The sequence below is a fragment of the Salvelinus fontinalis genome, chromosome 41 (assembly GCF_029448725.1).
Source record: "Salvelinus fontinalis isolate EN_2023a chromosome 41, ASM2944872v1, whole genome shotgun sequence".
Lineage (NCBI taxonomy): Eukaryota > Metazoa > Chordata > Actinopteri > Salmoniformes > Salmonidae > Salvelinus > Salvelinus fontinalis.
In genome coordinates this window covers 14,588,403-14,601,494 of record NC_074705.1, presented here as the reverse complement: position 1 = coordinate 14,601,494, position 13,092 = coordinate 14,588,403, and the positions used below count along the sequence as shown (strand labels likewise).

The following is a 13,092-nucleotide window of genomic DNA, read 5'->3' as shown; positions in this document are numbered from 1 at the left end:
ACGGATGGCGAAGGAAATTGGGCTAATCTACAGTTAAGGAGGAGGAGCGTTGTCAAGTAACTCTAAATAACCTTGGGTGACAGTGCACTCGGGTACCTTACATCTCCCTCCTCCTCTTCTCTTGTCTCAGCAGGAACTCCAAGTTTGCACAAGAGCGCCTGCGGCCGTCCTCCGTGGGACACCTGCTGGACCATGTGAACTACCACGACCATGCCTCGCCCTGCCAAACGTTTACCAATCACAAGTCAGCCTCCTCAACCCAGGCCAACTCCATCAGCCTAGATTCTACCCCGTAAGTCTGTCTGCCACACACGGCCACGGACACACAGCCCTGAGTCATTTCAAACCAAAAGAACAGAAAAAAAGAAGAAACCTGCACACTGCTCTTGATAGTATCACTGCTCTTGATAGTATCACTGCTCTTGATAGTATCACTGCTCTTGATAGTATCACTGCTCTTGATAGTATCACTGCTCTTGATAGTATCACTGCTCTTGATAGTATCACTGCTCTTGATAGTATCACTGCTCTTGATAGTATCACTGCTCTTGATGGTATCACTGCTCTTTAATAATCTCTACATATCGATCCTCAAGGCCGTTGTCATGCACCTGCAACAAAGATCAGCTCAGATGTGCGAGTGCCTTTTGAATTTTCAAACCAAAAGACCGGGCCATGAGCATCTCTTTCATCGAGACTTGATTGGGTTGAATGTCGTCATACCGCAAACACACACACACACACACACACACACACACACACACACACACACACACACACACACACACACACACACACACACACACACACACACACACACACACACACACACACACACACCGCCCTCTAATTTCTATGTCTTTACAAACCGTTTGTTTTTATTATGTAAATACCCCGGGGCTGTAGCACCAAGCTCTGCTTGCCTGAAGACTACAAAATAGGCCTCTTTTATGGCTGTCATTTAAGCGTCCATAATGAGGTTGGAGCTTGGCAGGCTGGTCGAAGCCAAAGAACTGCAGAGGTAGGTTGGGGCTGCAGGCACATCACAATGGTGAATGCTTGTTATGTTAATAACACAGATAGAGTGGGCTGAGCCATTGCAAATCTTCTCATAACATCAAGGAAATATGCCATTACCCCGTTTCTCTTTCACTCATGTACAGTGAAGGATGGTGACACACAGACACTATTCTCTGCATGTGAATTTGAGAAAGAGCGGAATTCTTTGAAGTGGTTTGGTGTGTTTGTTTCGGGCTTGGATCGTTTTTTTCTTCTCTCTCTCTCTCTCTCCGTTTCCCTCTTTCTTTGGATAGGCACTTCTTCAGTGTAACTGTGCATGTCGTTTTTTTCCTTGGTCCTCTGTGTATCTCTGTGTAAACTCCTTTTGAGCAGTCCATAGGGCTAGACGCTGTTTGTTTTGGTGAGTGCTGTCGCAACCAGTTAACCTCCACCAGGGTCTGCTCAGGGCTGCTCCGAGGCAAACAGCAGGCTAAACAACATGGATGTTCTCTGACTGGGGGAAGTACATGAACAGTACATGAACACATCAAGCTGAGGGTAATATGCTGGTAGGACACACAGCGCCTCTCCCAGGGGGCTCGTAAGCTGCTCTAGTCCACAGGTTGAGGCTATAGCACTGAGCAATGATAGGACATAGGGGGGAGAGTTCCTATGAACTGAGAAAACCCTCTGCTCTGACTGAGCCCTGTAATGATTCAGTGGACACAGAAGATGATCATTGCCTTCTGAGAAATGGGTCACGTGAAAGGAACATATTCCATTTAGAGGTTAAGCTCTGGAACATCACAGTTTCCACTGTGTAGTTCATGTTGAGTCAGAGTGTGTTTCCAGGTTCATGTATAACCCTCAAAAAGGGGAAAGCACACGCAATAACACGCTTAATTTATGTATTTATTGACTTGTTCTCAAAAAAGCCAGTTGATGTTTGGATAAATACTGTATTTGTATTTTGCCGCAAGGACTCATTTGGATTTGGCTGTGTCCAGGTCGCCAGACTCGACCATCGACGGCCAGCCGCCCGCTCTGCCCCCTAAGCAGACTAGGAGGCCTCTGTCCAGCCAGTCCCAGTCCCACTCTCAGCAGGAGTTGGACAACCACATCAATGAGCTGTATGACACGCCTCTGTCAGAAGACAAGACTATGGTAGGAGAGAGATCTACGCACACACACTCACGCACACACACTGTGATTTCGTTTTACTTAAACGTTGTTTTGTCCTCTGTGTTTCTTCTTCTTCACTCTCACAGCCCAATGGAGTGCTTCCTCATGACAATCTGGTGTTCATTAAAATGTGCCCCGACGAACAAGGACGATTTGGATTCAATGTGAAGGGTGGGCTGGACCAGAAGATGCCTGTGATCGTGTCCCGAGTGGCCCCGGGAACAGCGGTACGTGTCCTACTACCTGGGCCACCGTCACTGCCAAACCCCTGAACTTCTCAAATGACCTTCACAGGTAATGAATAATGAAAAACCACACTGTTCTATTCTGATTTAATGCCCTCCCCAGGCTGACCTGTGTGTTCCCCGGCTGAACGAGGGAGACCAGGTGGTTCTGATTAACGGTCAGGACATCTCAGAGCACACCCACGACCAGGTGGTCATGTTCATCAAGGCCAGCTGTGAGGAGAGCGACTCAGGAGAGCTGAACCTGCTGGTCAGACCCAACGGTGAGGAGAGAACAGAACAGCCCTCTAACAGGCCTTGTGGTCCTTTACCGTCATTTATGATCCTTTGCGGTCCTCTGTAGCTCAGTTGGTAGAGCATGGCAACGGCAGGAGAGTGGGTTTGATTCCCAGGACCATCCATACATAAAAAGTCACTTTGGATAAAATCTTCTGCTAAATGGCATGTGTTATTATTCCATTTTTTTACAGCAGTGTTTGTAAAACCATAGCTTGCCTGTCCCTGTAACAAGAGGGAGTGAGGGACCATAGTGGACCCCAGGAAGAGTAGCTGCTGTTTTTGCAAAAGCTAATGGGGATCCTAATAAAATACAAAATACCAAATAGCTTGCCTGTCCCTGAAACAAGAGGGAGTGAGGGACCATAGCTTGCCTGTCCTATATTGGGTCAAAACAGATCCACTATACTATGGGCATTGGTTTGATTAAAGTTGGAGTCCTTTGCGGTGAAATGGCCACGTCCGTCTGATATTACAACAACAAAGACATTACTTCTAATAGCAAACACTGTTTTATTCCCTCGGACATCGTTTCACGCGCGATACAACAGAAGAGTATGTACTACGATATATATATTTTTTTATTACGTTTCCGGATGCTCTTCTCCTTTTCAAAACCAAAACAATAACAAATGCGCCTGGGGCGGCCTGTGGCGCTGTCTCGCCTAATGCGGATCTCAGCTTTAAGGCAAAGCATCAGTCTGACAGTGTATTCACTTGGGAGGGACGTTTTTCATTTGGCTGCTGCCTTTCTGCCGTTCCCTTTTCTTTGTTTTCTGAGTTCCTGTCACCTGCAATGGATGTGCAATGTGCAATCACGCTGTCATCCTTCCTGTTGTTCCTCCAGCCATGTATGACCTGGTGGAGGAGGAGAAGCTGGAGGATGGGGATACGGAGTCTAACTACCAGTACTCCCCAGAGAGGGCTCCCCAGGACCAGCCCCAGGACCAGCCAGACCACCACCCATCCTGCTGGAGAGACTCCATACTACAGCTGAAAGAAGGCTTGAGCACTGGGGCCGTACAGCAACAGTTTGATGTTAGTCCACATATACTAGAAAATATAGTTTATGTTAAGCTGAAAGAGGGCCTGATAACTTGGAAGGTTGACCTTTATTGGGATGAATCTTGTCCTGGAGGCAGAGCTGAGTGATTTCTGGTGGATGTGCCAGTTGCAGTCAAAATTGGCTATATTGTAAAAATGTATGAAAACAAAAATGTGTTTTTTGGTCTGAATGTAAGGTTAGGGTTAGGCATAATGTTAGCAGTGTGGTATTATTATTAGATTTTTTTTGTCGTTAATGTTTATTTTGTTATGTGGGGTTAACATTAGGGTTAGGTTTCAAATCAGATTTTATGACTTTGTCCCTGTGCCAGCTGGTTCCCTGAAGAGCTGCCTCCAGTACATGAGTCATCCCAATAAGAGATTTCATTAATGAGGGTTGCAGGTAGCCTAGTGGTTAGAGTGACAAAGTGAAAAATCTGTGGATGTGCCAATAAGCAAGGCACTGAACCCTAATTTCTCCAGGGTCGTCGTTGACAATGGCTGACCCTGGTCGTGACCTCACTCTCCGAGAGGTGTCTCAGAGGGAGTTGGGATATGCAAGAAAACACATGACATAGGACTAATATAAGAACCCACCTAATTATATTATAATTAAATGTCAACCTGTGAGTACTGGGTCCATACAGGCACAGTTTGTTCAAAGATTTTTATAACTATTTGCATAATTCCATTGGGGAACGCCTACTCTGTGAAGTGCTCGTGTGCAATAACTACATTTGCCCTTGCATTCCTTCTCAACAAAGCCATTTTTGGAAACGTTGGCAAAGGGTAAAGTTCACAAACTTAGTCCACTCTGTCCGTAAACAGATTCTTGTTTTGGGAACAGAAAACTGTATGGAGATGCTTCTTCGATGAGAAAATCTACAGAATGTAGGCCCAGATCCATCTCACTCCATACTCCCCCACTGCCGGCCACCAGGATGCTTCAGATTTATACATCCAGTGTAACATCTGGTTCCTTGCTCTATCTGTGTTGTGATGTTAGTCCACTTATCCTAACTATAGTATTATGCTTGTTGTTCACATGGGCCAAATAACTAGCGCTACCTCTGTGGCCCCATGGCCCCTGTGTCTCTGAACTGCTCCCAGTCCACTTTGATGTTATTAAATGCAGTTGGTTATTCAACGTTTCCACTGGTTCTAGAATGTATTTCACATTGCACACGGCTAAGACTGATCAGATAGCATATAAGTCATTTACCAGAAAGAGAGATGGACGAGAGTGAAATAGAGAGATGAAAGAAAATATTGAAAGTCTATTGCTTCCTGTTATTGCTCCACACTGCCTCAAACGTTTCCTGTTTGTGTTCCACTGATGGCTTATCAGTGAGAATTGTGGTTTAGTGTAACCTAGAAACCAAGCTCATGTCATGGCCCGGTCTGAACTTCAGTTAACTTAGGACAAATGTTAACCATTGTTTTTTTGTTGTTGTGATGTTTCTCAGCAACTCTACCGGAAAAGGCCCGGATTGACAATGTCATGTGCCAAATTACCTCAGAACATTTCCAAAAATCGATATCGAGACATTTCACCGTGTGAGTATACTGAACCATCAGAAGTGACATCTTCTGTCACATATGCTGTACTTCCTCATACAATGACGTAAGTAAATGCCCCCTGTCTCAACTGCCACCCCTTTCTTCTCTCATCCTCTCTCTCTTCCTGTATCTGCCGTCTCACAGATGATGCAACCAGGGTTATTCTGAAGGGCAAGGATGGGGACTATATCAATGCAAATTACATCAATGTGAGGGCCTTCTCCCTTCTTCTTTTCTTGATACTCAACACTCTTTGATATATACGCCACAATCTTTGATTTTATTACCAAGACCGGACACCTTCCTTCGGCTAGGTAATGAATATCACACAGACAAAAACACCCCCGGAAAGAGATTGACTTTTCTTGATAGATACTCAACACTTCTTAAAGTGTGTGTACATAGACTGAAATATGAATTTGCCAATATGCAGCTATACATATGTGTATATTTGCCAACCCATGCCATTCTCCTGGCCCATAGATGGTGATCCCAGCGCCCAGTGCTGTAAACCGTTACATCGCGTGCCAGGGCCCGCTGCCCGCCACCTGCTCTGACTTCTGGAGGATGACTTGGGAACAGGGCTCCGGCATGGTGGTCATGCTCACCACGCAGGTGGAGAGAGGACGGGTATGTCACGTCCCCAAGGGTTCGCTCTCTCCATTTCAGCCCCTTCCCAATGCTTTTGGTCTCGTTTTGGAATTTCTTGTGGTAACGTATGAGGTGAAAATTGAAGACGTTTCCATTCCCCACAAAGAAAATAGACAAACTATTCCTCCTCTTATCTCCAATGATCCTTTTGTTTCATTCCCAGGTGAAGTGTCATCAGTATTGGCCCAACCCTGGTGCCATCGCTACCCATGGGGACTTCCAGGTGTCCTGTGTGACAGAAGAAGAGCAATCAGCATTCCTGGTCAGAGAGATAACTCTCACACACCTGGAGGTAAGGACCATGTCTTGTATCATCTCTCCAGGACAGACTACGTAAACATCGAGCATCTGACCAAAAGGACTTGATATTTTATTTCTGTGTTAACCGAGATTACTTCTTGCACTTAGTGAAAACCGTATGAAAAAAAGTATAAAAACGTAAAAATACATTTGATTGATTATATCCAGAGTGAGGAGAGCAGGTCGCTGACTCAGATCCAGTACATGGCCTGGCCTGACCACGGTGTTCCAGACGACTACACTGACTTCCTGGACTTTGTCAGTCTGGTCCGCAGAAAGAGGGGGGGCAAGGAGGAGCCAGTGATCGTACACTGCAGGTAAGGTCTAGTTCTTACACAAATACTGCATACACTAACGAGTAACCTCTTATCCCCTCAACTAACATCTGTAAGCCATCTCGCTGTTGATACAGCTTTAAAGTAGGTCTAAGGAATTTTACACAACATCTTTGAAAAATATAAGCCTTTGTACATCTGCCTCATAACCTGGCTTAAAGAAAAACATGTTCCCTTTTTCTTCGAATCAGACTTAAGACACTTTGCATGTTGTTGTAGCAACAGTGGTTGATTGCAGTGTAAGAAGCGGGAATGAGGATTTGAATCCTCTTCTGTCATAGCTGCCATCTTCAGCCTCATCTCACTCACCTCGTCCTCTGTGTCTCTGTGCAGCGCTGGGATTGGTCGGACGGGGGTGCTCATCACCATGGAAACAGCCATGTGTTTGATTGAGTGCAATCAGCCCGTGTATCCGCTGGATATCGTGAGGGCAATGAGAGACCAGAGGGCCATGATGATCCAGACTCCGGTAATCTGATCTGTCATGCAATAGAAATGAGACTAAGAGAAGAGCAGAGGCTCTTTCCTCAATAGACAGGTTGGTTGTTTAGCAACAAAGCCGACACGTGCGCGACTATGGGGCAAAACAGACGGGGTTGGCTTAGACCAGGGGTCTCCAAACTTTTCTAGCATAAGAGCTACTTAAAAAGAAATGATCATGTCGCAAGCTGCTAATTTTTTATTTTATAGCTTTCAAATCGGCACATTCTTCTCTACACAGCAACTCTACCCCGGGTCCTTGGTGTACAAGATATGTATTTTCTGTCAATATACCTGGTAAAATAATGGTTAATAAACAATTCTAAGGGGGCCCAAATAAATAAAAAAATCTTCAGTTTTTAACTTTCACTATTACAATTATTCATAGACAAACAACGGAAATCGATGTTCTAAGTCCATGTCAGTGCCTAAATCACATCCGAAGACAAAAAAATGCTAACAAATTTGGATTTGTGTGTAATTCTAGCGCATCTAGCAAGAGAGGAATGTGTTGGCCTGAGCTATGTTTCTGCTGTTCTAGTTGAATCTAGTTCCTCTATGACCTTGCTATCATCGGTACTGTTCACTCCCATTTAACCTCGGTCTCTTTGCTCTGTTTGCTTCCAGAGCCAGTACAGGTTTGTCTGTGAGGCGATACTCAAGGTGTACGAGGAGGAGCTGGTCCAACCGCTGACGCCCACAAAGCCCCTGACACCCGTAGAGTCTCTGCCGCCCACAAAGCCCCTGACACCCATAGAGTCTCTGATGCCTACAAAGCCCCTGACACCTGTAGAGTCTCTGACGCCCACAAAACCCCTGACAACCACAAAGCCCCTGACACCCATAGAGTCTCTGACACCCACAAAGCCCCTGACACCCATAGAGTCTCTGATGCCTACAAAGCCCCTGACACCCATAGAGTCTCTGACGCCCACAAAGCCCCTCACACCCGTAGAGTCTCTGACACCCACAAAGCCCCTGGCACCCGTAGAGTCTCTGATGCCTACAAAGCCCCTGACAACCACAAAGCCCCTGACACCCGTAGAGTCTCTGACGGCGACAATGCCCCTGACACTCGTAGAGTCTCTGACGCCTACAAAGCCCCTGACACCTGTAGAGTCTCTGATGCCCACAAAGCCCCTGACACCCGTAGAGTCTCTGACGCCCACAAAGCCTCTGACACCTGTAGAGTCTCTGATGCCCACAATGCCCCTGACACCTGTAGAGTCTCTGACACCCACAAAGCCTCTGACACCTGTAGAGTCTCTGATGCCCACAAAGCCCCTGACACCCGTAGAGTCTCTGACGCCCACAAAGCTTCTGACACCTGTAGAGTCTCTGATGCCCACAAAGCCCCTGACACCTGTAGAGTCTCTGATGCCTACAAAGCCCCTGACACCTGTAGAGTCTCTGATGCCTACAAAGCCCCTGACACCTGTAGAGTCTCTGATGCCCATAAAGCATCTGACACCCGTAGAGTCTCTGACACCCACAAAGCCTCTGACACCCGTAGAGTCTCTGATGCCCACAAAGCCTCTGACACCCGTAGAGTCTCTGATGCCCACAAAGCCTCTGACACCCGTAGAGTTTCTGACACCCACAAAGCCCCTGACACCCGTAGAGTATCTGACGCCCACAAAGCCTCTGACACCCGTAGAGTCGCTGACACCCACAAAGCTCCTGACACCCGTAGAGTCTCTGAGACCTACAAAGACCCTGACACCCGTAGAGTCTCTGACGCCCACAAAGCCCCTGATACCCGTAGAGTCTCTGACGCCCACAAAGCCCCTGACAACCACAAAGCCCCTGACACCCGTAGAGTCTCTGACACCTACAAAGCCCCTGACACCCATAGAGTCTCTGACGCCTACAAAGCCCCTGACAACCACAAAGCCCCTGACACCCGTAGAGTCTCTGACACCTACAAAGCCCCTGACACCCGTACAGTCTCTGACGCCTACAAAGCCCCTGACACCCGTAGAGTCTCTGACGCCTACAAAGCCCCTGACACCCGTAGAGTCTCTGACGCCTACAAAGCCCCTGACACCCGTAGAGTCTCTGATGCCCACAAAGCCTCTGACACCCATAGAGTCTCTGACACCTACAAAGCCCCTGACAACCGTAGAGTCTCTGATGCCCACAAAGCCTCTGACACCCGTAGAGTCTCTGACACCCACAAAGCCCCTGACACCCGTAGAGTCTCTGACGCCTACAAAGCCCCTGACACCTGTAGAGTCTCTGACGCCTACAAAGCCCCTGACACCCGTAGAGTCTCTGACACCTACAAAGCCCCTGACACCCGTAGAGTCTCTGACGCCTACAAAGCCCCTGACACCTGTAGAGTATCTGACGCCTACAAAGCCCCTGACACCCGTAGAGTCTCTGACACCCACAAAGCCCCTGACACCTGTAGAGTCTCTGACGCCTACAAAGCCCTTGACAACCTTAGAGCCCCTGACACCCACAGAGCCAGAGGTAGAGACAGAGAGAGTCGGCTTTATCCCTCCTGGGACTGACTGACTGACACAGGGCTGCATGGGCCTAAGCACCACCCTCTTCTTCCACAGCCTGTCTATCTGTCTGTTTAGAGCCTGTCTGTCTGTTTAGAGCCTGTCTATCTGACTCCCTCAGTCACAATAGTTTCTTCCCACATCCACCATCTTGAGTCTGGCAAGAGAAACTACAGTCACAACCATGGAGACGACTACCGACAGTCACTCGAACTGGCCTGGGAGCGCAAACAGAGCACTGTTGCACTTTATGACGACAAAACCCGCTACTTTGGAGAATTAACGGAAGAAGAAATTAAAAGAAACAAAGTTACGATGATCAACTGGAATTCGGGGTGTTAGCAAGTGTCCAGGATCAAGAGAGAAGGGAGAAACAGAACAGTAGCTGGGTTGGATCAGATTGCTGTAGTGTCATTACTTTCAGACAGACCTTCCTAATGAACCGGACAACTCACTGGAAAGTGGACTTGCGTTTGTTTTCAACCCATCAGTGCATCATCACCAGGTGTCATATCAGTGGTTTCTTCAGACTAGTCTTTCTGTCTTTGATCACTCCGTAGACTTAAGAGTCCATGTTCTTTTTTTAAATCAAAACTATTCAACATCAACTAAAGATCCACTCAGAAGTGGGTTAACCCTCTATGTGAGGTCCTGGTAAAGCACTCTGACTTCTACTCTATTGTACTACTCATCATCTCATTATTTCTCTCATTGAGACTATAGGTTGTCAGATGGTTACTTTTGGGCTTTTATGTTTATTAGTCTACAGATTAGAATCATCTCCAGGGTAAGGTCTTACGACTCCAAGTCCTTTGTGAAGGTGTTTCCCAAACCAAGGTAAAAGGCGGTGTAGGTTAGGAGCAGTGGAGGCTGCTGAGGGGAGGACGGCTCATAATAATGGCTGGAGTGCAGTCATTGGCATGACATCGACCACATGGAAACCACGTGTTTGATACCATTCCATTGACTCCATTCCAGCCATTGTTATGAGCCATCCTCCCCTCAGCAGCCTCCACTGGTTAGGAGAGGCCTCCCTCCTCCTTTACCATAACCTCATTAGCTGATTACCTGTCATTGAGCTCTGCACTATGTGGTGTTGTTGTTGTTTTTGAGGCAGCTATTCAACTTTGATTCAGATGGCTCAACATGTGACGGTACATCGGTCTCTCGAAGATGCTATACCACTAGCCCAAAACGGGTAGTATTTTAATGCAGGTTTTGTTATTGCTAGTAACATAGAATGACCTTGCCATGCAGGATTGGGTTGGTTCAGTACATAGGTGGTTTATCAAGTGTCATTGCATCAGATTTTGAAATTGAATATGAGGTATTCAGAGCTCTCTGATTAAGAGCATTGGGGTATTTGTTACCATGGTACTGTACATCAGGATTGTAGGCAGTTGGTGTACAGTACATACAGACGGTACATACATTATATAAAAAGACTGAGCTTTCGGGACCAATAGGTTTTTAGCCTTGTGAGTAAAACAAAAAGTTTTCAAATTGTGTTGAAAAGCTCTAAGGCTCAAGCTATAGATTTGCTTCTGATATTTTTTTATAAGAGACACTTTTTGCTTCTTGGGAATGGACAGCACTTTTCAGCTGAAATTGTAGCATATTTGCTGCTATGTATGATTAGACCCCCAAAAATTATTTTGGAATTGTATTTAGCATTTTCTTAATATTTGTTGGATATAGACACCTCTATGGAGATGTAAGCTATATGGTGTCATCTAGATTTGTGTAATGTAACTAGTGTACATTTACTATGTTAATTTATAAGGTTTAATGAAATTAAAAAATTGTGAGACAAAGTTATTTTTATAAGAGAAGAAAAGTTCCACACTTTTCCACTCGTGTAAAGTCCTGCTGGAATTAGAAATGATTGTTAGGGGAAAGCATTGCAATAGATGTATGCTGTGTAAAAGTGCTCTCCATAAATCCAGTGGCAGTGGAAAGAATTGGGACGGGCAACATGAAGCTCTGTACACTGACTAATAGATTAATCACCATTAATAGTGTTCTTTTTTATGACAATTGAAACTCACAAAGTGATTTTATTCCCATGATTTCTGGTTGAATCGATAGATGCGATTGTGCTTTTGAAATCAGAAAGCTGGCTTGGTTGGCTTGGTCAAACTTCATTTTGCTGATACTTCTGCAGTGGATTTATGCAGTACTATTGCTGACAATGTTTACAGTGGTTCGTGAGTTGGTTTTGTGATTTAAAAAGGACGTGTATCTACTGAAAGTCGGCGTGTTTACAAATAGCTGTTGTGCGACGGGGAACTTCGGCCCAATCAGATCACACCCCGCCGCGTCCCAAATGGCACCCTATTCCTTATACATTGCGCCACTTTTGACCGGGCTCTAGCCAAAAGTTGTGCACTAGATAGGGAGCCATTTGAGACTCAGACGGTGTCAACCACTTCACCATGAAATAGACTGAGGCACTGGAATGTTCATTTGACCGGGTTGTCCCATTCAAGGTCCAACACCTCTTTTTCAAGGGGGGCCTGGGTGGTATGTTTTTTTGTTTCGTTTTTGCACGATGCTTTTCTACCTTATCATCACTTAGTAATAGTACAACATTCTGCACAACTGTGATGTACATATAAGCTTAAATCTGTGAGCTAGTGAAATATATTTAAAGATCCAAATCAGGAGGATGTACAAATGTAATGTTTGTGGTGAAGCTGTACAGAAATTGAATGTATCCATCTCAAGCTTTTAGTTGTTCGAAAACTTAAGGGATGTACAATTTGACTTTTGAGGGGAAATATTTTTCATACTACTGTACTTGTAAAAGCAGGTAAATATCAGGCTGGGCTCTGCCTGGTCTGTGACCTGCTCTGTGTTTTTGTTGTAAATAGGAGCCATATCATGTCAGTGAAGTGCCAATGTTCTGTAAGTAAAGTCACATTTCTGCTGTGTTTTTTTGTTGGCATGGTCCTTTCTTTCTATGCCTTGACTGAATATGTACACAGCAACAACAACACACTCATTTGCCTTTCCACATTCACCATTCTAGATTCAACACTGCAGCAACAACCACCATAGAATCAACATCCATTGAAATCAGAATTCTAGCCATTCTATTTCTACTGTATACACGGTCTTTTCTATCACAGTATGTTTACAGTAACACTAATAACCAGGTCAGGATAGGGCAGTCAGCTGGAAGGAGGCAGACAGGCCTAGTTGTCCATGTTCAGCAGAAGGAAGCAAAAATAATTCTTACCTTTCTATCAAGATTCTCTGCCTCCACCTAGTGTTCAATTTCAGACTGCTGTGGCTGATGATCGAGGCAATCGACTCAACTAGGCTATACCAAAGATGTTGTATTATATTCCAAAATGATATGATATTGCAAAATCCTTAGAGGATCTACAGAGATCCTGAGGATCTGAGGATCTCTGTAGATCCTGAGAGGATCTACAGAGAGGCTATAGGTCTGATGAAGCTGTGGCTTGTCTCTTATTCTGTGTTTAGTGACTGAATGACTTGAGC

At 45.6% G+C, this 13,092-nt stretch overlaps 1 protein-coding gene across 4 annotated transcripts in view; it reads left to right on the top strand.

The window, feature by feature from the left end:
* The window catches only part of LOC129840279 (tyrosine-protein phosphatase non-receptor type 4-like), a 35,534-nt gene extending 23,019 nt beyond the window's left edge, over window positions 1-12,515 (top strand). For 2 of the 4 annotated variants that reach the window (XM_055908044.1, XM_055908042.1), the window contains 12 exons: window positions 134-292; window positions 2,007-2,163; window positions 2,268-2,408; window positions 2,530-2,689; window positions 3,550-3,740; window positions 5,213-5,303; window positions 5,451-5,515; window positions 5,790-5,936; window positions 6,121-6,249; window positions 6,426-6,574; window positions 6,926-7,061; window positions 7,700-12,515. In XM_055908044.1, the coding sequence (XP_055764019.1) occupies window positions 134-292; window positions 2,007-2,163; window positions 2,268-2,408; window positions 2,530-2,689; window positions 3,550-3,740; window positions 5,213-5,303; window positions 5,451-5,515; window positions 5,790-5,936; window positions 6,121-6,249; window positions 6,426-6,574; window positions 6,926-7,061; window positions 7,700-9,592 (3,418 nt within the window). In that variant the 3' untranslated portion in view covers window positions 9,593-12,515. Of the gene's footprint in view, window positions 1-130; window positions 293-2,006; window positions 2,164-2,267; window positions 2,409-2,529; window positions 2,690-3,549; window positions 3,741-5,212; window positions 5,304-5,450; window positions 5,516-5,789; window positions 5,937-6,120; window positions 6,250-6,425; window positions 6,575-6,925; window positions 7,062-7,699 lie in introns of all 4 variants that reach the window. The other 2 variants (XM_055908043.1, XM_055908041.1) reach the window with 1 other exon arrangement.
* Window positions 12,516-13,092: the final 577 nt, after the last annotated feature.